The 27,180-nt window shown below is 49.2% G+C and overlaps 2 protein-coding genes across 3 annotated transcripts; one reads left to right on the top strand and one right to left on the bottom strand.

Annotated features, from left to right (window-relative positions):
* The first annotated feature begins 442 nt into the window (after nucleotides 1–442).
* On the top strand, nucleotides 443–4,207 carry LOC121078674 (galanin receptor 2b-like). Its single transcript, XM_040575097.1, has 2 exons — nucleotides 443–857; nucleotides 2,480–4,207. Exons 1-2 carry the CDS (start codon nucleotides 484–486, stop codon nucleotides 3,144–3,146), a joined length of 1,041 nt encoding a protein of 346 aa, XP_040431031.1. The 5' UTR covers nucleotides 443–483; the 3' UTR covers nucleotides 3,147–4,207.
* Nucleotides 4,208–11,647: 7,440 nt separating this feature from the next.
* Nucleotides 11,648–26,663, bottom strand: ROGDI (rogdi atypical leucine zipper). Of its 2 annotated transcripts, XM_040574197.1 has the most exons (11): nucleotides 26,598–26,663; nucleotides 24,323–24,394; nucleotides 23,119–23,201; nucleotides 21,763–21,817; nucleotides 20,809–20,889; nucleotides 18,337–18,432; nucleotides 15,108–15,206; nucleotides 14,516–14,629; nucleotides 13,714–13,763; nucleotides 13,104–13,230; nucleotides 11,648–12,559 (listed from the first exon to the last, which is right to left on the bottom strand). In XM_040574197.1, exons 1-11 carry the CDS (start codon nucleotides 26,637–26,639, stop codon nucleotides 12,518–12,520), a joined length of 861 nt encoding a protein of 286 aa, XP_040430131.1. In that variant the 5' UTR covers nucleotides 26,640–26,663; the 3' UTR covers nucleotides 11,648–12,517. The 2 variants fall into 2 exon arrangements, with proteins under 2 accessions (XP_040430131.1, XP_040430132.1); XM_040574198.1 differs by lacking the exon at nucleotides 18,337–18,432.
* Nucleotides 26,664–27,180: the final 517 nt, after the last annotated feature.

Below are 27,180 nucleotides of genomic sequence, written 5' to 3'. Positions count from 1 at the left end.
AGCCACCTCAGCTCATCCAGGTGGTTGGTTCAGGGCTGCAGCTCCGCTGCTGAGAAGAAACATCACACCCCTGCCTGCCATCAGCTGGGAAGGGAAAATCCTGGCTCCATTTTCCCAGAGAGGAGGAGGCTGGGGATATCAACCCATGGGGATGATATTCTCTCCTCTCTCCCAAGCCTCACCTTCAGCATCATCAGTCCAAGGTGGCATCTAAATCCGGGGTATGGGTTCACTCCAGGGTCGGAAGGGGGGAGCAGGGTGCTTCTTACTGCCAGCCTAACCCTACCTGTCCTGCATGCCGGCTGTGTCCAGAGGAGCCTGCTGAAAAGCATGCGGGTGGCAGAACTGAGAACAAGGCTCTGTCTGTCTCCAGCCAGCCAACAGGCTGATCAGCCAATCTAAGTATTTAATTGCAGCGTTTCTGCAGTCTCTCACACCTTTCCCTGTGTCGCCACAGGCTCCAGCACCTCACCACGGCACAGAATGATGGAGTATGAGGACTTCACCAGCTTGGCTGGGTACCGGAACCCCTCTGACAGTTACCAGTTCAGTCCTGCTAGTGTCATTGTCCCTGTGGTTTTCTCCCTCATCTTTCTCCTGGGCACAGTGGGCAATAGCCTGGTGCTGGCAGTGCTGCTGCGCAATAGGCAAATGGGCCACAACACTACCAACCTCTTCATCCTCAACCTCAGCCTGGCTGACTTCTTCTTCATTGTCTTCTGCGTGCCTTTCCAGGCCACCATCTACTGCCTTGAAGGCTGGGTCTTCGGCTCCTTCATCTGCAAGGCTGTCCACTTTTTCATCTACCTCACCATGTATGCCAGCAGCTTCACACTGGCTGCTGTCTCTGTGGACAGGTAACGGTCTGACGATGCCCTCAGGCTGGGGAAGGAGGGCAGTTTGAGAAGCTGGGTGGAGTGAGGGCATGGGAAGGTCATGGCCCATCACCAACAGGAAAATCATTCAAACCCCAGTGGTGCTGGTCCATGCCAAAGGCAGCTTGGGGACCAGTTTAGCTCCCTTCCCCTACCAACCCTCAAGCAGCACTTCCAGCTCTCCTCGGTGCAAAGTCAGTGCTGCTCCTGCCTGCATTTTCCATAGGGAAGACCCGCCTTGTAGTTAGGGCACCTGAGACCCAGGCTGAGCTCCACACTGCCAGGGACTCCTACTCACCCAGCGCCATGTTACAGATGGCATTCCAAGGGCAGTAGCTATCCCCAAGCCACCGCTGCAGAAAAGCATCACGTGAGGGCAGCGAGGGCAGCAAAGTAACCAAAGAGCACTAAAGGAGAAGCCACATAAATATACAAGAGAGATCCCAGTCCTGTAACAAATTTCTCATTCCCCTAGAGCTGCCGGCCCAGCACAAAAGCTGTTATCTGACAGATCCTGCTCCCTCACCTGTCCCGAGCCCTCCTGGGCCCCACAGCAGCCTGTGCAGAAAGACACCCACACTGTGAGCCGAGTTTCTTCTTGGGAGATCATCCAGGCCCTGCTCACTGCCATCTGAATTGTTCCTAAGGGCTCTGCCTTGTTCCCCCTCAGTGTAGGATTGCTGTGCTGAGCTCCACTTTTGGCTGGGCCTACACTAATGGTGCAGGAGGAGGAAGAGCTCCGTGCTAGGGTAAGCTCCCAGCCTTGCCTGCCATAGAGAAAACATGTCCTGGCCTATCTTGCTCTTTGTCCTTGTCTCTAAGGGTACTAAAATAAGTTGTCTGTGCTCACAACTTTTCTCCATCCCTTACGCACAAGCACCGAGCCATTTTCTCTCCTTTCTGACATCTCCTTGCAGCTTCTGCTGGACTGCCAAGACAAACGTGGGAAAAGGGATTCCCCTTTGCTGCTCGTTCCCAATCCTGCCTGACGCATGCAGCAGAGCGGTTCTGCCAGCTTTGCTCTTTAGTGTTGTCTGGGGGTGGGGAAGCAGAGCTGGCTGTCACACTGCCTCTGGACACCATTTGCTGGAAGAGGGACAAGCACCCAAAGGCAAGGGCCCACCTGCCCCCCCCCAGTAGCCAGACTGAGGCAAACACAGACCTGGTTACAGCGAGCAAACCTCTTCCCCGCCAGCCTGATGTGAAAACTGGAGCAGGCTGAAAATAGGCCCTGAGTGGGCAGAAGCCTGCACTGCGTCCATCACCCAGTGAAGCTTGCCCAGGTCTCAAAACCTCAGTTCAGACCTTTTTCCTGCTGCATAGTTTCTGCCAAGCAGCCGGTATCGGTGCGGTTGTGACAGCCCCGTTTCTGTTCCTAGCGCAGGGACATGACCCACCCTCCCTGCACAGAGGTGTCAGCCAGCTGTAAAGATAAAAGCTGTTTCACCCAGTACTGTATCTCAGAGAGGGCATGAGATACTACGTAGGGCCGCTACTCAGGGGTCTTCAGGGGAATGAAGGAAACCTTCTTGTTCCCTTTGTTTTTGTGGCCAGCTACAGCTCGGCTGAACCCTCAGCTCCGGTTGCCTTGCTCTCCTCCCCAGGTACCTGGCCATCTGCTACCCGCTGCACTCCCGGGAGCTGCGGACCCCCTGCAATGCCGTGGCTGCCATGTCCGTGATCTGGGGCCTCTCTGCGGTCTTTGCAGGCCCCTACCTAAGCTACTATGACCTGATCGAGTGGGAGGCCAGCTACATCTGCATGCCTGGCTGGGAGGAGTGGAGACGCAAGGTCATGGACACCAGCACGTTTGCCTTCGGCTATGTCATCCCAGTGCTGGTCATCAGCCTCTCCTACACCAGGACCATCAAGTACCTGTGGACAGCAGTGGAACCCCTGGAGGACATGTCAGAGTCCAAGAAGGCCAAACAGAAAGTAACCAAGATGATCATCATTGTAACCATCCTTTTCTGCCTGTGCTGGCTGCCCTACCACGTAGTCATCCTCCGATACCTCTATGGAGACTTCCCCTTCAACCAGGCCACCTACGCCTTCCGCCTGCTTTCCCACTGCATGGCCTATGCCAACTCCTGCCTCAACCCCATCGTCTACGCCTTGGTCTCCAAGCACTTCCGTAAAGGCTTCAAAAAAGTCTTCAGCTGCCTCCTGAGGAAAAAGCACCGCAACAAGGTGCACATGCTGCACGCTGCGCCTCGCTTCGAGGCAGTATCGACAGAAGTGTTCCAGATGCATGGGGACAATAACCACTGAGAGCTGAACCCAGACTCCCCAGCAGCCCCCTCCCGTCCCCCCAAGCACCTTCACATTTGTTAGTGGCCAAGCTCTGCACCATCTGCCCCCCTAGCTGTGTCGCCAGCCTCAGGCCACCCTCTCCCACCCGATGAATGAGGATGCTGGGAAAGGCAAGCCAGATACCCTGATGTATCCTCCTTCTGGCTTTGCCATTCCTTTTCTTTCTGTGTGTCAACTGTTCTCCTAAGCAACATACTACATGCAAGGGAAAGAATGGACCCAGATTTGCTCCAGATCCTCAGCCCACCTGAAGTTCAAGGACTAAATCTCCAGCTCCTCTGTTGGCTCTCATCCTTCCAAGTTGTCTACTCAGTGCTCCCACTACTCTGGACACATCGGCTTGTTGTCACACAGTCTCTTCTGCCTCCCACAGTCCCATCTGGCCGGAGTGGTCCCCATGGAGTGACAGGGGAGACAGGCAGTGTGAGCAGGGCCAGGTGAGCAAAGGCGGTAGGGAAAGCAACTGCCATAGCCCATGGATGGTTGCAATGATGGCTTTTGCACTGGATGTTCTGCTCTCCCAGTGACCAGGTCCTTCCCTGGGACACGGGGTGGGCCACAGGCTGTGTGTGGGGGATGTTGCTGCTGTACATACTAGGGAGACGTCTTTCTAACCCAAAGCAAATAAATGCACTTTCTTAATCCAGGCAATAGCAGGACCTGTGATGGTCATCTGGAGTGGGGATGGGCTACCCATACCTCAGTGGGGACCCTTCTCCTAACTCGTGTAAGTCAGTGTACCACGAACATCATCACTGAGCAATGTCTGCAGACCCAAACCCTGCCTGGCATAGACTCGTAGACCAGCTTGGGTTGGAAGGGACCTTAAAGACCATCCAGTTCCAACCCCCTGCCATGGCCAGGGATGCCACCCACTAGATCAGGTTGCCCAGGACCACTTCCAACCTGGTTTTGAACTCCTCCACAGATGGGGCATCCACAGCTTCTCTGGGCAGCCTGTGCCAGTGCCTCACCATCCTCTGAGTGAAGAATTTCCTCCTAACATCTAATCTAAATCTCCCCTCTTTCAGTTTAAAACCATCTCCCCTTGTCCTGTCGTAATCTGCCTGAGCAAAAAGTTGCTCTCCATCTTTTTAATAATCTCCCTTTAAGTATTGAAAAGTTGCAATAGGGTCTCCCCAGACCTTTCTCTTCTTCAGGCTGAACAGCCCCAGCTCTCCCAGCCTTTCTCCAGCCCCCTGGAGACAAGCTACCTACAACACAGGCACACAGTCCATTCAGGAGGAGCAGTTGGAGAGACAGGGCCAGACACGAGCACAAGCACAGCTCAGCCCAGGTCTGACTGCCCAGATAAATACAGCCCCTGGCACGAGGCAGAGGTGGGGAGAGGCCTCAGATGGAATTGCCCAGGATAGTCATAGCCTGTTCACACCCAGCACCCCGCAGCTGGTCCTGAGAGCCCCCTCCAGGCCTCAGGAACAAGGACATGGAAGAACACCCAGCTCAGGTGTGTCGAGCTCTCTCGGGGTAGCACAGGGTCTGGCCAGCCTATTTTCTAAAGGCATCAGGAAACCGATGGAAAAATGGAAGTAAGATTCATTAATTACCATGTCACACTACGGTAGAACAGAGGTTTTACAGATGTCTTTCTTCTTACATAAAATATCCAGTTCTATTGAAAAAAATCAAGTGACTTTGATGAGAACTATTTTCTATAACCCACTTTGATTGGCACTGTCTACCAGACCATCCCTGAATGCTCGATTAACATACGAGAACAATACAAAACCAGAATAATGCACACTAAGTGGGTTAAAACCCCATTTAGATGACTATGCCACAGATCACTGCTAGAAAGGGATAATCAGTGCTAAGTGAGTATTGCTAGTGACGTGGGATCCTTCATCACAGCCAGCTCACTTGGCAGGCTGGGAGAAGGCAGGCATTTGGCATTTCAGTCCAGCTGGATACTGCCTGCTTGTGCCAGGAAAAAGCGAGAAGCCCGATTTGTAGGCTGGGATCTCAGACCTGGCTGGAAACAGGACTTGTACATGCTCAGAATGGAGTCAAGGTGTGCGTTTCTTTTACGAGGCAAGGTGACAGTCATTAAGAATTGTCAGCAAGACCTCCACCCTGCCAATGGAAGTGGCTCATGTCAAAGGCTGTCTCAAATAAAAGCTCAAGGACAGCCCCAGAGATGGAGCCTGCAGAAGCTTGTGTAATCCTAGGTTTGCAGGGGAGCAGGGCCCACTGTCTGAGCACCCACGTTCTCTGGAGTGAGATGAGGTCTAGAAATACCGTCTGGTGGGCAGCTAACCTGAGCAGAAAGTCATTGAGTATCTCCTCGGCCCCTTTCATGTATTGGTAAGAGTGTTTGCATTGCCTTCCCATCTCCTTTACACGTGGCCTGACTCCCTATGCAGGATTTGACCCCCAAATCTCTGTCACTATCGGGGGCTGACCGTACTGATAACCTGAGCAACATTGCCCATACCACTATAAAGTATACAGAACCCAGGGATCTAATTAAAAAAAAAAAAAAAGATAAATTGCTCTCGCATCTCTCTTGCACTTCTGTCCTGGTTTCAGTTAGGACAGAGTTAATTTTCCTCCTAGTAGCTGGCAGGGTGCTATGTTTTGGATTAGAATGAGAAGAGCGCTGATAACATGCTGATGTTTTAATTGTTGCAGAGCAGTGCTTACACCAAGCCAAGGACTTTCCAGCTTCTCGCTCTGTCCTGCCAGCGGGCAGGCTGGGGGTGCAGCAGGAGCTGGGAGGGGACAGACCCAGGACAGCTGACCCAAACTGGCCAAAGGGGTATTCCATACCATCTGACGTCATGCTGAACAATATATAGGGGTGGCTAGCCGGGGTGGAGGGGGGGCCGGCTGCTCGGGGATAGGCTGGGCATCGGTCAGCGGGTGGTGAGCAATTGCATTGTGCATCACTTGTTTCGTACACATTATTATTAATAATACTATTATCATTATTATTATTATTATTGTTATTATTATTTTCCTGTCTTAATAAACTGTCTTTATCTCAACTCACAGGCTTCACTTTCCCGTTTCTCTCCCCCATCCCAGAGAGGGAGGGGGGAGGGTGAGCAAACGGCTGTGTGGTGCTTAGCTGCCAGCCGGGCTAAACCACAACTTCTTAACACTCGACAGTCACAGCTGCTGAAAGCACTCCATACTGTCCTGGGGATGCCCAGCAAGAGGGAGTCCCAGTCCCAACATGTTATGGGGAAGAGGGAAAGTCTGGGACAGTGAGAAAAGTTGGACCAGCAGCAGGAATGCAAGAAGGAGAGAATAGAATGAGGAGATCCAGCAAGATGCCGAGTGGTTTTGGAGCTAAAGTGCCAAGCATCTCCTATGCTGGCTCCAGCATTTTGGAGTCAGCTTCCTCTTGGACCACAAGTCATTTTTGCCCCCGGGGGTATGTGAGATACAACACCTCCACTTTCACCAGCTGCTTAACCAAGTTCTTGCTCATATCTGTTCGTACCTACCTAGGCCGTCAGCAAATAAATGCATTCTTCTGTCTCTTGCCTATTTAAGCTTTCAACCTCCACAACTAACTTTCTGTCTGTAATCCACTCCATCCTCTAGCCAGCCACATGGACAAATTTATCTGTCTCCTCTACTGCCACTGCCCCTATCCCAGCTTTCACAATCAGCAGCCCAACAATGAAAGTCCCTAGGGCCCAACCTGCACCCTCCCCTGTATCCCGAAGCTCATTACAGAGCCCTGCCACAACGCCTCCCCCCCACTGCCTGCGCTACAAGAAGTGCAGGGATGGTCTTCTGGAAATGAAGAACAAACCAAGGTTTCCGTCCCCCACGCCCCATCCCAGGAAAGAGGGAGGCTATGAAAACAGGGGACACTAGGAGGTACAGCAGTTCTGCTAGAGCAAACAGCCTGAAGACTGGGCAGTGGCTCCGCCAATGCAAGTCAGCTTCAGAAGCAGGAGTCTCGCCATGACCCAGCATCAGCCTCTGCATCACCTCCTCTCCTGAACAACATCAAGGAGATGGGACCAGACAGGCATGAAACATCACTTGTCTGTGACTCCACGGAGCAAAAACCTGACTGCCAGATCAGCTTGCTGGCTGTCATTTCAGATAACACAAGTGCTGTCAAGCCTGGGGCACACGTCAGCAAAATCCCTGTCTCAGCATTTAGAGAACAGGGCTTTTCACGGGGAGGCACGAAGCCTGTCCCAGGTGACACTGGAGACAGTGCCCAGGCAGCATGGCTTTGTGACGTGCGGGCAGAGCTGCTGGGTGCCTCTCCCCTTCAGCACCAGACCCATGCACACTGCTGGGAAGCATCATGCTGCTCGTATTTCCACAACGCTGTGCACAGAACTGTTCTAAACACAGCTTCTGAACCGATCTTCTGAACCTGTGGCCCCACACCACCTTCCTGAGTACAAGTGCACCATGCATCGCCGGCTCTCTGGGCCATGCCTCTGAAGAACCAAGCCAAAACTATTTTCAACACCATTAACTAAGGCTGTGACAGTTACCACCAGCTAAACATCTAGCCCTTATAAAGTGGAGTCAAATCTTGATCTAAATTCACACAACTGCAAAACCACTCATCTTGGTCAGCGTGGCTGCAGCCTGCATCTTTGCCTCATGCTAATTGTCCGGCCCTGCCCTTGCACCACCAGGATGGTTTGTTCTAGCCAATTAATTTTGTGATTTTTTTTTTTTGATGCAAAAACGAAAAAACACCTCTCAGAAAATTAGATTTTCTGTATGAGCAGCATTCATAGAATGGCTTGGGTTGGAAAAGACCTGGAAGATCACCTAGTTCCAACCCCCCCGCCACAGGCAGGGATGCCACGGGCAGGGATGCCACCCACTAGACCAGGTTGCCCAAAGCCCCATCCAACCTGGCCTTGAACGCTGCCAGGGATGTGGCATCCACAGCTTCTCTGGGCAAACTGTGCCTCACCACCCTCATAGTGAGGAATTTCTTCCTAATATCTGATCTCAATCTCCCCTCTTTTAGTTTAAAACCATTACCCCTTGTCCCATCACTACGCTTCCTGATGAAGAATCCCTCCCTATCTTTCCTACAGGCCCCCTTTAGGTACTTCAAAGCTGCTCTAAGTTCTCCCTGGAGCCTTCTCTTCTTCAGACTGAACATCCCAGCTCTCTCAGCCCATCTTCATAGGAGAGGTGCTCCAGCCCTCTGATCATCTTTGTGGCCCTCCTATGGACCTTCTCCAACAGGTCCATGTCCTTCTTGTGCTGGGAGCCGCAGATCTGGATGTGGTATTCCAGCTGAATGAGAGTGGAACAGAGGGATTCACCTCCCTTGTCCTGCTAGCTATACTTCTTTTGATGCAGTCAAGAATACAATTGGCTTTCTGAGTTGCAAGTGTGCATTGCCAGCTCATACTCAGTTTTTCATCCACCTATAGTCCCAAGTTCTTCTCCAGAGGGCTGCTCTCAGTCCACTCATTGCCAAGCCTGTATTCATGTTTGGAATTAACTGGACCTGAGTGCAAGAGGTCCAACAATGCCTGTCCTCTAGTTGGGCTCTCTATCACCTGTACTAGGAAGTTATCCTCAGTGCATGCCAGTAGTTTCCTGGCTGGCTTGCAGTTTGTTTTGCTGCTTTTCCAGCAGGTGGCTGTGTGGTTCAAGTTACCCAGCAGGATCAAGGCCTTGCAAGTGTGGTGCTTCCTGGAGCTGAAGAAAGAACTCTTCATCAACATCCTCTCGTTAATTGTGTGGGCTATCGTGGCCTCCTATGGACCTTCTCCAACACGTCCATGTCCTTCTTGTGCTGGGAGCCCCAGCCCTGGATGCAGCACTCCATGTGGGACCTCACAAGGGCAGAGCAGGGGGGACAATCACCTCCTTCTACCTGTTGGCCATTCCTCTGTTGATGCAGCTCAGGACGCAGTTGACCTTCCCTGCACTGGTACAGCATTGGAATGGCGGGACATTCCCTCAGGACTACAGCACATCTCAGTAGTATGTTCAAGGCTCTGCTAAGGAATTGATTTTTTACGGCCTCGGTGAACTCAAGCACCGTGGTCTGAATTTCAAAACTAGTTTGGCACCTCTCAATACTAAACAACATGGAGCAGAAGTAAAGGCAGAAAACATTGTCAAGAAAGGAGAAAATAAATTAAAGCAAGTCCTGTGGGTGCTGCTCTCTGACCCTGCAAGAGAATGGACATGGGGGTACAGGAGCCCACCAGCTGGATCGGGGCCTCCAGCCTAGCCCCTTACTTTATGCTACCAATAATCAAAACACGTACTAGAAAAAGTGCCTCCATGGAACCTGCGTCAAAAACAGTTTCAAAGGCAGAGAGCCAAGGCCTGGTGAAGATATTTGCCAGGTACCTCAACCCCCCTACAATGGGGACCACAAAAATGGAAATCAGGTCAGCACCGTGGCGGGGGGCATCACCACTGCACAGTGGGATGCGAACCTCACATTGTGCATTGGGTGGAGGCAAGCAGGGAAAGCTGTAGGGAGGTGCCCTGGCCTCCACGAGCCTTCACGATGGTTGGTCTGCTCCGATCGACCAAGGTGCCTCCAGCCAGACCCTGGCAACACCAGCCCACAGGGATTTCCCTGTGGGCTTTGTGAACCACTGGTACTGCCCGGCTGCTCCCCAGCAGCCTCCCCTGCCTGCTCCCAGCCGGGCAGTAGGACCAGGAGGTCTGGAGCCACTGAAAAAGGGCAGGAAAGCCCAGTGGGCTGATCTCTGAGCACAGACAAGCTCTGCAAACCCTGCTCCAGCAGAACGGGGCTGTGGCAGAAGAGTGAGTTAGCAGCAGGGTTTGCTGGGGATGGAATTTCTTCCTGACAAAGTAGGAAGAAGCAGCAGCACAAGTCTATGCAGGCAAATGCAAAGCTCTCCCCACACCCCCACCCCAGACCCAGACTCCTTTATTTCCTCTTATGATACAGTTAATTGCAATCCAGTCTTGTGTTGCTGGACACGAGTCCAATCCCTGCCACTCTGGGCTTTAGGGTTAGGTTGATGAAGCGTGGCCTCAACTGCTCTCACAGCACAGCTGCTGTGCATCAGAGCTGGAATCAGGACAGCCATTCCTCTTTGCCCACTCCTGCCCTTCAGATCTAAAGGAGACCATTTTCATCAGAAGAAAACAATGCGCTGGGTTTCACATTACGTCCCTGGCAGCAGGAAGCTAAGTAGGAAAGGATGTGGCAACATTGATTGGACTTCATACACCAGGATGAATTAAAAGAGGAGCCTCCACCCACGTACAGGGAGGGTTAAAGAGAAGCTCAGACAGCTCCAGAGAGGTGATTAACTGTAAAAATACTCTAATGCAAGAACCTGTTAACGGTGAGCAGTTCCCCACATGTATAAATCATTTTCTAAGCAAAAATAGCCTGGAACAGAGCAAGGACTGGTAAATGCATACCCAGGGTCATCACCACAGTTAGTTACATTAGTTACAAGGATAATGGACTGGAGTCAGTAATGCACCCGCTATTGAATTAGCTGATCCAGGCCTCTCTACTTTACACCTTTCATTACTAACATACACATTCATTGGTCATAGCCTGATACTCATTTACAGGAACAGTGTCTGCAACCCACAGCGTTAACACATCAGACAAGCACAGTACCAGGTGTCAAGTCCTCAGACAAGGGAGGCAGCAGCAGTAACAAGGAGGCACCAACCCACTCAGGTTCCCATGGACCTCAAAAAAGGAACAGAAAGGGAAGTCATAGACAAAGTAGGCCACACATGCCCGGAGCAAATATCTATAAAGGAAAAACAAAAAAGTGACATACCTATTACTAGTCTCCATCCTTGGAGCTATTCAAAAGACATCTGGACCTGGCTCTGGGCAAGTGGCTCTGCTTGAACAGGAGTGTTGGACCAGATTACTTCCAGAGGTCCCTTCCGACTGCAGCCATTCTGTGATCTCTCTCCCCCTTCTGAGCAGGGCGCTCTGGATAGCGCTTGGAAAGCAACAGGATCCTGCATGCTGTCAGGACAGCCCCCAATGGCCCTGATTTCTTGTAGGGACCACCATGAGCCTGCAGTCTTCTCCTCAGTGCAAACGTAGGCTCCTGGGTAAGGTCCTCCAGCAATGAAGGCCATCAGAAACACAGGCTGGATAGGTCAAACTGGATCCAGGCAGGAGACAGGCAATGCTTCCTCATCACTTGACAATCAGCTCCATGTGCCGATCCAGCCCAGCCACAGTAGCTACAGCCCCTCCCAGACATGACCATCAAGAGATTTTTGAAGTACTTCAGGTAGTACTCAGGTGTCAGACAGCACTGACCTAAGAGCTACAGGCTGAAGTTACACAAACCAACCCTGGCCTTTGAAGGGCTGCACAGCTCCACCCTGAGAGACCGCTACTGTCCTCCCTTCTCCAAGCAATAAAACAGCAAGCAAAACTAAAGCATTCACTTGTAAAATAGCACAGAATTTTTGGCAATCTTCATTCTCAGCACTGACACCCCACAGAAGTATGGCAGGAATGAGGTTCTTTATTTTACAATTATCAATAGCAAGAGGGATGACTTACATACTGTAGCATTCATAGGTAGGCAGCAAATCATGGTAACATGGTACTCACTTGGAGTTTAATGACAGAATGTGAGACTGTACAACTGTGCTGAAGGTACGAGGGCAGCTCCAAAGGCTGACAATGAAAATTATACACTACATCAGGAAAAAAACAAAACCAAAAAACAAGTGGCTCAACTGAGGCTTAGGAAAAATAAATAACACAAATGATCACATTGATGCCAGGGGAAAAAAATAGTTCAAATAGTAGCAAATAAGAATTTCCTCAAAGGGGAAACAATAACATGGGCATGGCCAGAACAGATTGGAGAGAAGAGCTCTGAGCTAGTCATAACGACAACTGGATGAGGCCACAGCAACATATTTCACTACATGGAGCAACATGCCCAGCACTTTTTTGTGGTGTGTTAGTCTAACTTCATCCCTTCCCAAACCAGCTCAAAGTCCAGCAGTTAGTTACAGCACTGTGTGCAAATACAGTTATTGAGAGTGTTCCACAGCTCCCTGTCCCTTGTAAGGTACTAGTGTAAATCAGAGGCTTGCAAAGTGTAAACCACAAAGAACACATGTGAAAGAAGATAGGTGGGAGCTCCCACCATCCACACAGCATTGCTTGGTGCCCTGCTCACGTACTGGTCCCAGACGAAACCACTAGATGTGTGTTTCCAGATGCATCGACCCTACCCTACAAAGGGCCACAGGGTAAACAAACCACACAGCACTTCTCACGTTGACCTGGACTCAACAGGCACATGGAAAACAAACAGGGAGATGCTCGAAGTGCTTTAAGTGTTTGGACAATCCACAGAGAATTAATATGGCTTGTAGTTCCAGTAACTGGAGAAAACAGAGATCTGGAAAACAAGAAGATAAGCAGTTAAGTTCCTCGATCCCCTCAGTCATAGAAGAAAGAACATGTAACGAGTGTGTAAAGATTAAGCTTTACAGCATTATCCAGCACTGCACTGCAAAAGGGCAGACTTGCTGCTGTTGTCACTGAAGATGCTCAGAGCACATTGATGCTTGCTCAAGGTGGCAGCCAGGTCAGCTGCAGAGCTGGAATTGAACTTTGTTCTCTGGAATCTAGTTCGCTGAACCTCTCCATGCCTCCTCTTCAGTACTCTGGCATTTCCTAACATCCAGCTCATGACTGAGAACACAAAAGCTTCTACCTGCTCCTTTCAGCCTTGTTCAGCAAACGTCTGCCATGCTGCATTTATCCCAGATGACTGCCTGCTGGGCACTGCCAGCCAGCTCCAAGGCTCCGGAGCACTGACTCATTGCTTGTTTTCAGTTCATGTACCAGTCACACAAATTAACATCACATCAGATTTTTAAACCTGAGATCCTCTCAAAATCCAGATTTAAAAAACAAAGACCCTTCTCTAAGGGTGTTACCTTGTCCTTCAGTTGCTGGCAAAGCTGCAGTGAAACTGTGAAGAAGACGAGGGCATCGTTTAACCATGGGACAACACATTCCACTTTATGGACATGGCTGACTTCATACCGCTGGTTGCCAAACTCACTGGAGAGGAAAAAAAGCAGTTTCACACAAAACAGCACAAAATACAGAACTCATCTGTCCTCCATTCTCACACAAGGGATCGGAACGACTTCTACGTTTAAAACAGCATCTGGCAAAGTTACAGAATGCAAACTCTCAGTTTATCTCTGACTGGATTCAGAGTTTAAAAAAAAAAATGTAAAAGGTTCAAGTAGAAACATTACCACTTTCCAGAGAGGCATAACACAGGAAATGCAGATGGCAACACCAACAGCCTGATGTTCATTTTGGCTGACAGCTCTAATCTCTTGCAAAACTCAAGGCACTCTATGGGCGACTGGAATCCTGAAAAGCCACCCCTCCGTGGTGGGATGGCTTGCATGACGGAGTGGCAGGGTAGCCTTTTGTGTCAGGGAGTGTGTGGATTGTCTTGAGATCTCATTTGGATCTCATCCTCAGCATCCTCCTATCCCTTTTACACAGCCTTGTAGTAATTGTACTTACAACATGGCTCCAGGGTTGTGTAGAATGGATCCTCCAGCAGGCTTGAAATTCTAGAGGAGAAGAAAAGGGTCATTAGGATTTTAAGTTAGTAAATTAATAATTTAGAAGACCTTTACTATTTGCACTCACAGTAGCCTGACAAGAAACACCTGATACATATGCCTGAATACTCCATTCATATTGAATACAAGCCAGTTGATCCCATCTCGCTCCTTCAGAAAAAGCACATTCTACACAGTAGCTGAGTGCAATTTAGATCCAGATTTTAGAGCAAGAAAAGTAAGTTCCCACTGACCAGAAGAAAAATAGGAAATTGATTTTAGGAAAAACATCCATATGGAAGGACTGCATCTCATAAACCTTAAGGGTTTAATTCTGTTTTTAGGGGACATCAAATCGACTCAAATGCAACATGTGAAGCAGAAAAGTAACCATCAAAACTCCATTCAAAAAACCCCCGAAGCTACTTCAATGTAAATTGGATTACTACAATTATACCCTTCCAAAAGCATGTAAAGTTATCAAACTACATTGTAAGATAAAACATTACTTGGCAAAAAACAGTTTCTGACTTTCTTCAGGGTACTGCTATTTTCTTCTTGGCTAAGTGGCCATGACCTGAACTACATTTAGAGCCAGTGCTCTGACTGGTGCAGATCTAGACACAGACACTTAGTGTCAGTCACAGTCACTTTTGCATTATCTTATGCTTATAATGGTGCACCAAACAACAGTGTGATCTCCTCATAGTGACAAGTAAGAAGGGGTAAATAAACAAGGCTGAAGAGATAGCAAGCATCACCTTAGTTGTGCTGGGCTGCAGCACATGGAGTTGGTAGATGGTCAGGCACAGCTTATTGAGGTTAATGTAGAAATTCACAAGGATGTCTGGAGGCAGAGCAGGAGCGAACATTCTCTGGTGAGAAAATAAGTTGTTTCTTTAACTGTGAACTGACCATTATTTCTAATGCTAGGCAATCACTAGCTTTTTATAAGCTATACTGCAATTATCCCATAGTGAGAGACACGTTAAGAAAGAAACAGATTGAGCAGCACACATGCCATGGTTGTTCCTCTTGGTGCACTTCATCAGACTGTGTTGGTATGAGTGCTGGTGACAAAATAGGATGGAGCAGTATTCATACGGGGAAATCATCCCTGTACAACCTTCCTGGGAAGGGAACAGAACTTCTCGGAGAACCAGAGTCCTCACGCCCAAGTCATCTGCTCTCCCACAGGAAGATACAGAAACAGCCAAAACCGTTGAGCTCAGGGCTTGCGCTTACTTCACGTCTCTCTCTGCCTCAGGAGGGGTTTCAGAAATCCACTTTCATCAAGATGTAGCACAACATCCTGACACAGAGCGTATGAGTGCTAGACTACCACACACTTACTGTGAGACCACTGGAGGCAATTTCTGGTAGAGTCAGAGTGGCTGGAGTGGTAAGACGATTCCGTGCTCTTGAGAGCTGTAACATCACAGCATCCATAAGCTGTAAGATAACGTACAGTACACTGCTGAGTGACGAACCCTGGATAGCTCTTGATAGCAAGGCTGTAGGATTTTGCAACAACCACTACCCCTTCCACTCAGGATCTGGGGACTTGGGAAGGGACTTGCTAGTACCACAAGGACTAGCAGACAAAAAAACATCAACAAGACACAGACAGGACCCTGGAAAAAGAGGTGTCAGCCTGTTGCCATGAGTTACAAGAGACCATGACAATGATTTCCGCAAAAATACCAACCAGCAACAAATATGAAGCTTTGGCAGCAGATGAAATCAAAGAGCAAGACTCACACAGTGAAACAGCACCAGCTATGCCTGCCAGAAGTTGCAGAAGAAGATGGCAAGTGCTAGTAGTAACTCCCAACTGAGAGGCACTGAGACACTCATCTGCCAGCCTGTTACGCAGTCAAGGGAAGTCTGCTACTTGCCAGGAGCTAAGGTCCGGGATGCTGCAGAGATTGCCAAGATTGGTAAAAGGCACACACCACCTCCTACTTCTTTTCCACATGGGTACCAACCATATGGTACAGCACAGCCTGAGCAAGATCAAGCAAGACTTCAGGGTCCTGGGGTCACACGTGAGTGGGACAGAGGACCAGATGGTCTCCTCTATCTTGCCAGTCAGAGACAGGGGCACGGGCAGAAGTCAACGCATCATGCAGGTTAACATCCAGCTACACGCTCATGAGCAACAGAGAGGAAAAGCACACCTCTCAGAGTAGCGAGGAACACCCCAACCCAACCCTCCAAAAAGGTTCGACAGTTTAAGACCCAAATGAAATGCTTCTACACAAACACACATGGTATGAATAACAAACAGGAAGAACTGACAGCCATTGCCTAGCTGGAAAACTACAACCTGACTGCTATCACAGAAACTTGGTGGGATGAACCACATGATTGGAGCGTTCCAACTGATGGCTATAAACTGTTCAGAAGAGACAGACAAGGAAGGAAAGGTGGAAGAATTGTCCTGCATGCAAAAAAAAAAGGGTCGATTGTACAGAGCCATCTTTAAAGAACAACGATACACAGGTCTTTTGGGTGAAAACTAGAGACAAAGGAAACTGTGGCTGACATCTATTATAGCCCACACAATTAACGAGAGGATGTTGATGAAGAGTTCTTTCTTCAGCTCCAGGAAGCACCACACTTGCAAGGCCTTGATCCTGCTGGGTAACTTGAACCACACAGCCACCTGCTGGAAAAGCAGCAAAACAAACTGCAAGCCAGCCAGGAAACTACTGGCATGCACTGAGGATAACTTCCTAGTACAGGTGATAGAGAGCCCAACTAGAGGACAGGCATTGTTGGACCTCTTGCACTCAGGTCCAGTTAATTCCAAACATGAATACAGGCTTGGCAATGAGTGGACTGAGAGCAGCCCTCTGGAGAAGAACTTGGGACTATAGGTGGATGAAAAACTGAGTATGAGCTGGCAATGCACACTTGCAACTCAGAAAGCCAATTGTATTCTTGACTGCATCAAAAGAAGTATAGCTAGCAGGACAAGGGAGGTGAATCCCTCTGTTCCACTCTCATTCAGCTGGAATACCACATCCAGATCTGCGGCTCCCAGCACAAGAAGGACATGGACCTGTTGGAGAAGGTCCATAGGAGGGCCACAAAGATGATCAGAGGGCTGGAGCACCTCTCCTATGAAGATGGGCTGAGAGAGCTGGGATGTTCAGTCTGAAGAAGAGAAGGCTCCAGGGAGAACTTAGAGCAGCTTTGAAGTACCTAAAGGGGGCCTGTAGGAAAGATAGGGAGGGATTCTTCATCAGGAAGCGTAGTGATGGGACAAGGGGTAATGGTTTTAAACTAAAAGAGGGGAGATTGAGATCAGATATTAGGAAGAAATTCCTCACTATGAGGGTGGTGAGGCACAGTTTGCCCAGAGAAGCTGTGGATGCCACATCCCTGGCAGCGTTCAAGGCCAGGTTGGATGGGGCTTTGGGCAACCTGATCTAGTGGGAGGTGTCCCTGCCTAGGGCAGAGGGGTTGGAACCAGACAGTCCTTAAGGTCTCTTCCAACCCAAAGCATCCTGTGATTCTACAATTCTATGACGAACGTAGTTTAGCTGTTACCAGGAACTGAGGAGAGAACATCTACTCATTACAAGAAAAAGCAGAGAAGATGAGATGAATTACTGATGCCACAAAAGCATTGACAAACTTAGTGTAAGTGCTTCCAAATAGCGGGTATTCAAGGAAAACAACCTACGTCCTAGTTCTCCCCACTACCACATCATAGATACAACTACTGAATGCCCCCCTGCCCCATCCATAACCACATATGAACTAGGGCACTAAAGAACTAGCTCATCGTTGGTCCAATCCTGCCAGAAACACCACAGTTCAAATGCTCTGTTCAGGAAGACTTCCTTTTCCAGATGTGGGAATCAACATATGTCTGTTATCTTAGCAGTCGTGAGCTCTATAAAGGCATTGGAAATGATGTCTAATTACCCCCCCCTCCTTTCACCCAAAATTAAAAAGGAGATTGGTAGTAAAAATTTGGCAGCCCTTGTGCATACAGAGATTTAAAAGACGTGGCTTTTTCATGTTTGACATTGTGGCGGGTTCTGAGTAAATCCCAACTCTGGTCCAGAGAGCATGACCAAGCAGAGGGCTGGGCTTTATGCCACACAACAGCTGGCCTGTATCAGACAGCATCAACAAGTCATTGATCAGCAAGTCATTTTCAAATCATCAGTAAATTGTAAGTACTAAATGTCATTTTTTCATTGCTGATGACTGCCTCATTTCTTCTCTCAAGAGCACTGACTGACAGGGAAGAGCGTGATCTACATAACTGCACCATCCAGGAAAGATTAAGGGAGGTTCTCTCAAAACACCACCGCTGTACAACAGGGCACTCACTGCTCAGTTTACCATTCACTGTGATTTGCAACGCTGTTACTGATGCTAGATTGGTAATAGATTCATGTCAAATATGACGTCGCATGGATACTCCTTGACACGCGTATATACAGGTACAACCGAGGAATCCGTTTCCAGTCAAGACAGTAACGTGCATTAAGTGTCAAAAACCAAATGAAGGAAAGAAACATGTATGTTCCAACTCAACTAGAGAGTGCTTTCTCCTCACCTTGAGAACCTCTGAGCCTGTTTTGAAGTGGTAGTTTACATCTCTCTTCATAAGCAGGTAAATTGCTTGGTTAACGTGGTTTCTAGCATCCTGTATCTGCAAAGGTACAAATGCAGCACCATTATAGAAGCACTCTAACACATGCAAGAAAGCAGAAGTTACCCTACCTCATTGGCCCTAAGAAAATGGTGACTTCTCAGACATTAAGGACATTTTTCTATGAGTACCAGACATTTGCTGACACAAATCTACCAGTGCTGTCCAGATCCATTACCGGGTTCTTCACCCAAGGACTGGGGATTCTAAACAGTCTGAAAGCTACAACACGAATTGTCAGCAAAAATACTGCTGCTGCCCCAAAGGAACAGTGACATCAGGCATTCTCATCCTGTGAGAACTCCAATCATGACTATTCAGGTAGGAATTCTCACTGCTGATGGCATATGGCAGTCAGGTCTAGCAACACATATGATGATTTACTCCTTAGAGATAAAAACAAATGACAAATTGTATCAATGGAAGAAATGAGCAGCAAACGTTGATCTCTCCCACAGTCTCTATGGCATCATGCCACAGCCCTGTACTTGTTGGGGTTGAGTGTTATCACCATCCTCAAGAAGCTGCCACTGCGTTCCTTGTGTGGAACATGACCAGACTCAGCACACAGCTAGCCAAGTTCCTCTTAAGCAAAACTGCTTGCAGCCAAGAGACAACTATGAAAGCAAGCTTGATAGGTGCATCCCAGCGCTTTCACGCAAAGGCAAACCAGAGGAGGAGGAAAACCCTGAGAGAAATTGACTTGCATTCAGTTCCAGAAAGCAAAAAAAGAAAGGAAAAAAAAACAATGAGGTAAGACATAGGGAGAAATAGACGGAAAGGCAAGTCTGTATGAAAGGTGGCTGCTGGGAGATGGTTAACACAGCTTGGGATATTTGTAGTTCAATTCATCTACACTGCTCCTCAGCAACACCAGATCTGAGCTCAAATTTGCAGTGGCCTCCCTCGCACAGATCTAGTCACTGGTTCCTTCTCACCATGGGCTCATGGATCACAGAAGAGTCCTGCTGGACTGGAGGTTACAGAAAGGAAAGATGATAAAATCCACTGACAGCTTGCACAGATTCTGCAGGTACTGGGGCTATGACATCTCTAAACACCATCACCTCCAGCCCTTACATCTTCCAGATGCTTTTGGGAAAACTATGCAGTTCCTGGCAGTGCTGGCAAACTTGCTCATTCTGCTATTATAAGGACATGCTATTTCCCCTTGAATTTGCTGTCTTTTCTAATCAAGTTACTAAGAATGCCTGTGCCTGCACCTGTGTTCCTCAAAAGTGTGCCTATACTACAGCTTCTTACTTATGACTTTAACCTATTTTGCACAAAGAAAAAGAAGAATCCAACTGGCACCATGCACTATGGAAAGATGCAATGAAGGATTCGAGGTGGTCCTTTTCAATTCAGACAGGACAAAGATCTCCACATAATCACAGTAAATGCTTCTACACAGAGTCCTTTAGGTACTCACATTCCACATCTGAACAACATCGCAACAATTTTTCCAAGTAAATAAAGGTGTTTTGCATAAAAGCTGGCAGAAGCCCATCAACTGAGCAGTGGGACACAACAGCCAAAAAACCGTGTGGGCTGTGCAGTCTTAGCACAAAAGTTCCCTTGCCTTGTTGTAAGGCACAAACTCACTTCATCTACACTTTGACTGTTTGCAACTCAAAGACAAGGCACACCTCAATTTGGCATTAAGAACTCAAGCACACAATTTTCTAGATTTCTACAAAGTTACCTAGTAGAGTTTTCACTCCACTGCCAAAACAGCCATTGCAAACTGCACTCAAGGACCAAATGCACTGATCACCTAGAAAAATCCAGGCTACCGCAGAGGAAAATACATAGAATACACCTTTCTTCAACTCACTCAGCTATGACAAAGTAACTGTGGGAAACTGTCTTCAAGATCATCTGCTAGATCAGGTCCTGGAAACAGATCTTTCTCAGCAAAACGGGGGGAAGACATTCAGTATTCAACATCCCTTTGACTCCTTAAGGAAGAAATTCAGCTATGCCACAAGAGCACAATGCAGTGAGATCTGTTCTCATCATAAAGAAATGCTTCTGTAAGACAATGAAAACAAGCTACTGAACCAGCTCAAAGCTTCTGAAGTTGCTCTTTGTCCTGCTAGCCTGGAGTTTACGACTAGTCACGTACTGCACACACACCTTAGGCACTCCTTTTAAAGGATCATGACTGCGATGTCGACAGCCTTCAGCTTGCTGGTCTTTCAGGAACAAGCAGAACCCACTTCTCCCTCCTAGCACCGTAACTCAATTTAAATGCACGTTTCCTCCCTTAGCTTTTACCACTGGAACTAGGTAACGCAGGACGGATATAGCCTTCACTGAAAGCGAGGAGGGCACGCATTCTGCAAAGGGGTAGACATCTGAAGTTAACAATACCTGCTGCAGTTTCCACTGCTTGTCTTCCCGAAACGCAAAGTGCAGAAGCTGATTACTTCTGGGCATTTTCAGATTAACGTCCTTGAAGAAAGAAACAAAACATGAGAGCAAGCAATCCCCACATGCCAAACACAGAGACTGCCAGTCCCATCCTGTTCTGCCTCCCACACCACCTTGACAAGCTGCTGAAAGAAGTTCTGGCACGACCGGGACCTCAGCCCTCTTCAAAGAAGATATTAATACAAAGGATAAGCTGAAAGGCATTTGGTGTATCAAGAGGCAGGCAGGCCGTACCATCTCAACTCAGAAGGTCCCCAATGAAGTTTGAAATTACAACAATACAGGCAATAAAGGTGAGGAATCCCCAGAAAAGTCAGTTTCACCACTTGTCTTAGGAATTTTAGTATCAGTTGGTATTACTACCAACACATACCCCTGACAACTACACTTCTTCCTTGGGGACAAACTAGTAAAATTTTTGCAATACATGCAAGTCCAAAGGTTTACATAGTTATGACTACAGACTGCCTCATCTAGCAGCTCTTCCTCCCTGACTGAAGACAATACCACAGCAGAGCAGCACATGCAGGCAAAGTCAGATGTCAGCTCTGCAATGAAGTTTTTAACAGAATTCAACCGTTGGAATCCTAAATCTAGGCAGCATGGCAGTGGCTCAGAGGCTGCTATCATACAAATAACTCAAATTAAAGGCATCTCATATCCATTGCCTAGTTCAACTGGCACCAAAGCTGTGGTAAAACTGCCTTGGCACTGCAGTGGTACGTCAATACCATTGAGGAAGAGGGCTCAAGATGCTGGATCTTGACAAATTTCAACGGTTGTTGAAACATTAAGGATTTAAGGCCTGTTAAGAAAGACAAAGAATACTTGTTGATCACTTGTAAAACGTAAGGATGACTTATGGTACAAAGCAGGAAGCATGGAAGTACTCACAGCTTGACACAGGGCATCTCCCTGCAGTGTCAACACACCTTTTACCTGGTCTGTGCTGAAATGAGAAGAAAGATCTGGGCAACGCAGGTCACGAGAAGCAATAGACACCTACAGAAACTGCCAGCAGCACACTGTCCCTCCCCATCACATGCAGCCAGTCAAGGTCCCCTCCCTCCAGGGGTCAGCTGGAGGATGCAGGTGTACTCTACACACACTTCCAGATCCCCAGTCCACCACACCCTACCCGCCCTGCCTAAAACATTATGTTCTATTCTGAAACAGGCTTATTTCATGTATTAAATATTAACAATTTGGTTGCTGTTACAAACAGCTCTAAAAGGCACAATCACAAGATACTAGATGGATTACCGACACTGAAGTACTAGATGGATCACATGGGAGTTGAAAGCTACAAAAAAAAAATCCAGAAGTCCTGTAACATGGCTCGTATCTACAGCAAACAGTGGGGGAAGACTGAAGCACCTGGGCCACCAAGAACTCAGTTTAGCCACACGTGACATTTCAATATACTAGACTCTTTAGATAAGCACTTTAAGATCTACCTTGGAACAACAGTGAATAAAAACTGGACTCAGTTTTAATGCTTTAAGATTTGAAGAATACAACTTTCGAAAGCAATACAGTAACAGTGCACCCTTCTTAAGCGCTCACCATGCTGTTTCTAAGAATTAAGGTGCGCTACTTTGCGGCAAGCTTGAAAGCTCCATCAGGGCACAGATATTCAGACAGAGGACTATGCTGAAGATGAAAAAATGGGCAGCTATTTCAGAAGGACTGCATTTCTATAGCAGCTTATGCACAGATCTCACTTTGTTCTGTGCCAAAGAGATTTATGATTCCTATCTTAGGGGGATAAAGGCAAAGATCAAGATTTGTCCATGGTCAGAGTCAGAAACTGAGTCAAGAGCAGAACTCAAGTCTTGTAACTCCAATTCCCAAAGTCCAGAATCCAACAAACACACCTTGGCAAGAACTGCTGACAGCAGTGCAATGGTGCAACACATCAGCATGTGGTCAGGAATCAATGGCTGTATTACAGAGTTCAGCAGGAAACTGCAAACATCTGGCTATGGCAGCCCCTGGAACACAGCTACAGACTTTTAGGGAACCTGCCACAAGAGTTTGTTTTCCCTTAAGGCAAGCTCTCACGCCGAAGGAAGCCCCTTCGCTCTGGCAGCACCACAGGGACCTTTACTGAAGACGCTCGGTAACAGCATCCCTCACCAGCAGCGGGAAATGCCGGGACGGACGCTGGCACGGCGCAGGCAAGGCACGCAGTGCCCACACCCGGCGGCCTGGCGGAGCAGCCGTGACCCAGCAGCGACAGCCACTTACCCCGCCGTGCTCAGCACGAAGCTTTCCTGCTTGGCCGCACCTTCTGCGCCACCGGCGGGCAGGGCGAACCTGTGCGAGGCCTCCTGCTCGGGAGAGAGAGCAGAGCGGTCAGTGCTGGAGCTCCTGCCAGGCCTGGCCGAATCGCAGCCCGGGAAGAAAGGCGAGGCAGGAGCAGAGGGGAGATGCCGGTGGGGGTCTGGCACAGCACAGCCACTTCTGTGACTCCAGCACCCTGCCCAGCATGGACAGGAGCACAGAGACTTCAGCCAGTGCGGATGTGCTCAGGGACTGCCCACGACCTCTCTCACACCAACCCCTGAAGATCAGCCCTCCTGACTGGTTATACTGGCTGCTATCTTTTAATCGCATTTCACCTTTAGAACTAAGAAATTCTTCAAAACAGGTACTTTCTGCACAGATAACGCAGGTTATCATCACCTGCTATTAAGCCATATGCTGAGTCAGAACTGCTGCACTCTTTCCTCATTTGGCAACCTCCCCTCACCTCCACATTTTTGCCCCTGCTCTTACATCACACACTACCCCCACCAGAAGGGCGTTAACGGGCTGGGCCTGTTGAAGACCAATCAAGCAGAAGAGCGGTGCTCTTGTGAGCATTCCCTCCTGTAACCAGATCACCTTATGGCTGCCGACACACAGCTGAGAACAGCCCATACTCAGGCTGGCTGGAAGTGCCACAGGCTGAGCTCAGCTGCGCACTTCGCGCCTCTGGAAGGGGCAGGAACTTGCAGAGGTGGCGGCGTACTGAGGGAAGGATGGGTTCAGGCGAGGAAGGCATCTGCTGCAAGTTGCTGCACAGGTAGAAGCTTGATAGTTAAGATTAACATACTCCTTTCCACCCTCACACGACAAATTTCTATGAAGATCCAGATTCTCTGTTCCAGGAACTATTAATGTTTAAGGCAAACACTTGTCACACGTGCCTGGCTGCCTCCACACGGCTTTCCTAAGCAGCTCTCTCAGCAAAGAGTCAAAGACAGAGCAATCTAGGAGAAAACAGCTTCACTGTGAATCCTCCAAACCAGAGGACAGGCAAACACTGGACATGCCTGATGGCCCTTTTTGTGTACTCTCAACTAAGAATTTTTTTCTTCCTCTGAGAGAAACCTACCACCACTCCTCACATTGATGAGCAAACAAACAAACCCACAGCACAAAAACAGATTAAGCAGATTACCCTTACCTTCAAAATATCCTGCAGCTGTTTCAGAACAGCATGGACCTCTTCTTGTAAAAGCCATTTAAACTCTTCTTCCTACATTGCGTAAAGACAGCAGTGGAATCATTAGAAATATTCGCCAAGTACTGGAAATAAATCTCAGACATATGAAATTATTTAAGTTGTAAGTATACTGTTATGTGTGATGTTTACATCACATGCTAGTAGAAGAAAGATGTGTCAGTTGTATTCAGAGGCCTCATTCCCCGCTTTTCCACCCCAGGCCAAGTGAATTGTCCTCATTTTTGTTTTGACTTTAACAAAACAGTGTTTGTACAAGTCACTGCATCAATAATCACAGCATTAGGAGAAAACAGACAGCACAGTATGTGGGTTTCAGATGGAAGTTCAGATTCCGCTGCTTCACACCCTGAGGCTTTTTAAGCTGCTGTGTTGGGCTGACACCACATCTCCTGCTCCTCCTCAACAGCATGCAGGGAGAAAACAAGATGAAAAGCTTGTGGGTTGAGACAAAGACATGGAGATCTCTTATCAGTTACCATCAGAGACAACTAAGGTACAACTTGGGTAAAGTTAACTTATTGCCAAGTAGATGTTGAGAAACAAAGACAAAAACTAAAACACCCTCACCCTAATCCCACCTTGAGCAACATTTTACCAAGCAACAGCAGCCTAAGAATAAAACAAGCTAAATTAAAAACTGTCCAGGGGAGAGGAAGACTGAAGATTCCCAATCATTTAGGCAAAATTCCGTAACAAACAAGTTTGTATCTGTTGATGTAACACCTCATGCATCAGTCAGCTGTCTGCTACAAAAAAGCCTGTATAAAACAGATCCCCAGAACACAGCTAAGCGTTTCTGCTAAAGCCCAAGAGCCCACTCAGAAAATCGTTGGAAAAAGTGGGGAAAGAAGCAAGCAAGGGATAGAGAAGAAATTTATGCTTGCTACCTTGTAAAACATGGGAAATTTTCCACGTGGAAAGTACTGGAAAGGAATGAAGTGAGCACTTTGCCCCCAGAAAAAGTCAGAAAGCTGTGGTCAACCCAGAATTTTAAGCCAAGTTATCCAAGCCCCAGGCCTAAGGTTTCTCTGCTAGATAGTTCCTGTTTACCATAAGAAACATGAAATGACTACTGATGGATTTACTTGTATCTACTTATGCAAGAGTTGTATGAACAAGGATGAGAACAAGGACCACTTTGAACACAGGTTCACCCAGAAGAACTAGGTACACACAGCAACACTAGATAGGGTCTGTCTGTCCTACCAGCGTGAGTGCAGCACCACTGCCCTTCCTTCCCCTGGTAGCCCTGGTTTGGGTTTCTGGGCATTGCACTGACATAGCAGCTCCCTTGCCCTTCCATTCTCTGTAACACTCTCCTTCAGGTTCCCGAAGGAAGGGAAGTAACTTGGGTAAAGCACAGGCATTGACTGTCTCTACCCCCCCCGCCACCACACGGATGTTTTAGGTCACATTACTCCACTTCAAATTGTTACCGGCATCTTCCATCCCCCCTAGTGAGAGGGGAAGAACCCCCCCAGGTACATGTTTCTGATTTGAGGTCATTCACTACACCTACGCGCTCGTATTCTTGAGGAATGCCAGACATCCTACAAATGGCATTAATTTTAGACAAATCTTATTTTCTGTGCTTTTGTTGTGGACCCTGTGACTTCCCACCTGCCCTGAATAAATCTCAGACTCTCTCCCTCCGCAGGGAGCCTTCGCCGCTTCTTGCAGCTCCCACCCACGGGTACATCGGCAGAGGCAGCTTGTCCGCGCCTCCCGCACCTTTTATCACGCGAACGGGGCCGCCCTGCCGCGCCTACCAGCTCCTAGGCCTCGTCTCCCACCGCCGGGCTGACCAAGGTCAGGCCAAGACGCACGGTTATTTACCCATAAGCACGGCGGCCTCCGGCGCCGAGTCCCTCAGACCCACAGCCACCGCCGCCCCCCTCGCGGCTCCCGGGGACCCCTCGGCCCGGCCGGCCCCGCCACAGCGCCTCCGAGGGGCGGCGGGAGGGGAGCGAGGCCTCCGGGCGGGCCCGGGCCTCGGGGAGGCGCGGCGGCAGGGGGCTCGCACCCACCCGGCCGCGGCCCCGCGGCTCACGGAGCAGCCGCACGCAGCGCCCCGGCCCGGGCAGGGTCTGGCCCCGAGCCGCAGGGGAGCCCCGCCGGGCCGCCAACGCCCGGCTGCTGCCGGTCACGAGCGACGGCGTCAGAGCCGAGCCCCGGCCGGGCGCGGCGCGGAGCCCCCGGCGCTGCGCGCACTCACCAGCACGGCGCGCTCCGCAGCGCTCGCCATGGCCACCGCCATCGTGTCGCCGGCCCGCCCCGCCCCCCCCCGCCCCCCGGTGCCTCCCGGCGCCGCGCTCAGCCCGGCCCCCGCCCCGCCGCGCCGCCCCCGGTGCCGGGCCGAGCCGCGGGGCTCCCCCAGCGCTCACCTCACGCTGCCCCACGGCCCTCAGCCCCGGCATAGCGGGCCGGCCGCGCTCGCCTGGCACGCAAGGTCGGAGAAAAGGACTTGAGTAAACATCACAGCTCTAGAGAGCTCCCAAAGAACCGCAAAGGAAAAAAAAAAAAAAAAAAAACGATTCTAGCAGTAACTGAAGCACACCAGTAGTCAGCAGCAAACAGTACGAGCCCAAGTTACCTTGTGCGATGGCCTGGATCATCACAAAGCAACATTCCTGCACCTGCAAAAGCCTCGGCTCAGGGATCTTGTCTTCAGCAGCCTGGAAAGGCCGACTTGCTGCTGAGTCGCTGAGGTAGTGCTCCAAAAGCCCCGGATGCTAGAAGGAAGAACGCTCCTGACAGAGCAAGCCAAGATCCCTCCACTTAGACACCACAAGTCCCAG

Source organism: Cygnus olor, chromosome 15 (genome assembly GCF_009769625.2).
Source record: "Cygnus olor isolate bCygOlo1 chromosome 15, bCygOlo1.pri.v2, whole genome shotgun sequence".
Taxonomy (NCBI): Eukaryota; Metazoa; Chordata; class Aves; order Anseriformes; family Anatidae; genus Cygnus; species Cygnus olor.
This window is presented reverse-complemented; position numbering and strand designations above follow the sequence as displayed.

Bases quoted from the DNA above. Each gene is read 5' to 3' on its own strand.
- LOC121078674 (XM_040575097.1), top strand. From the start codon at position 484: ATGATGGAGTATGAGGACTTCACCAGCTTGGCTGGGTACCGGAACCCC. The intron at 858-2,479 runs GTAACGGTCTGA...TCTCCTCCCCAG, and splicing joins GCTGCTGTCTCTGTGGACAG to GTACCTGGCCATCTGCTACC.
- ROGDI (XM_040574197.1), bottom strand. From the start codon at position 26,639: ATGGCGGTGGCCATGGCGAGCGCTGCGGAGCGCGCCGTGCTG. The intron at 24,395-26,597 runs GTGAGTGCGCGC...TACGCAATGTAG, and splicing joins CTGCGGAGCGCGCCGTGCTG to GAAGAAGAGTTTAAATGGCT. The intron at 20,890-21,762 runs GTGAGTACTTCC...TCTTTCTTCAAG, and splicing joins GAGATGCCCTGTGTCAAGCT to GACGTTAATCTGAAAATGCC.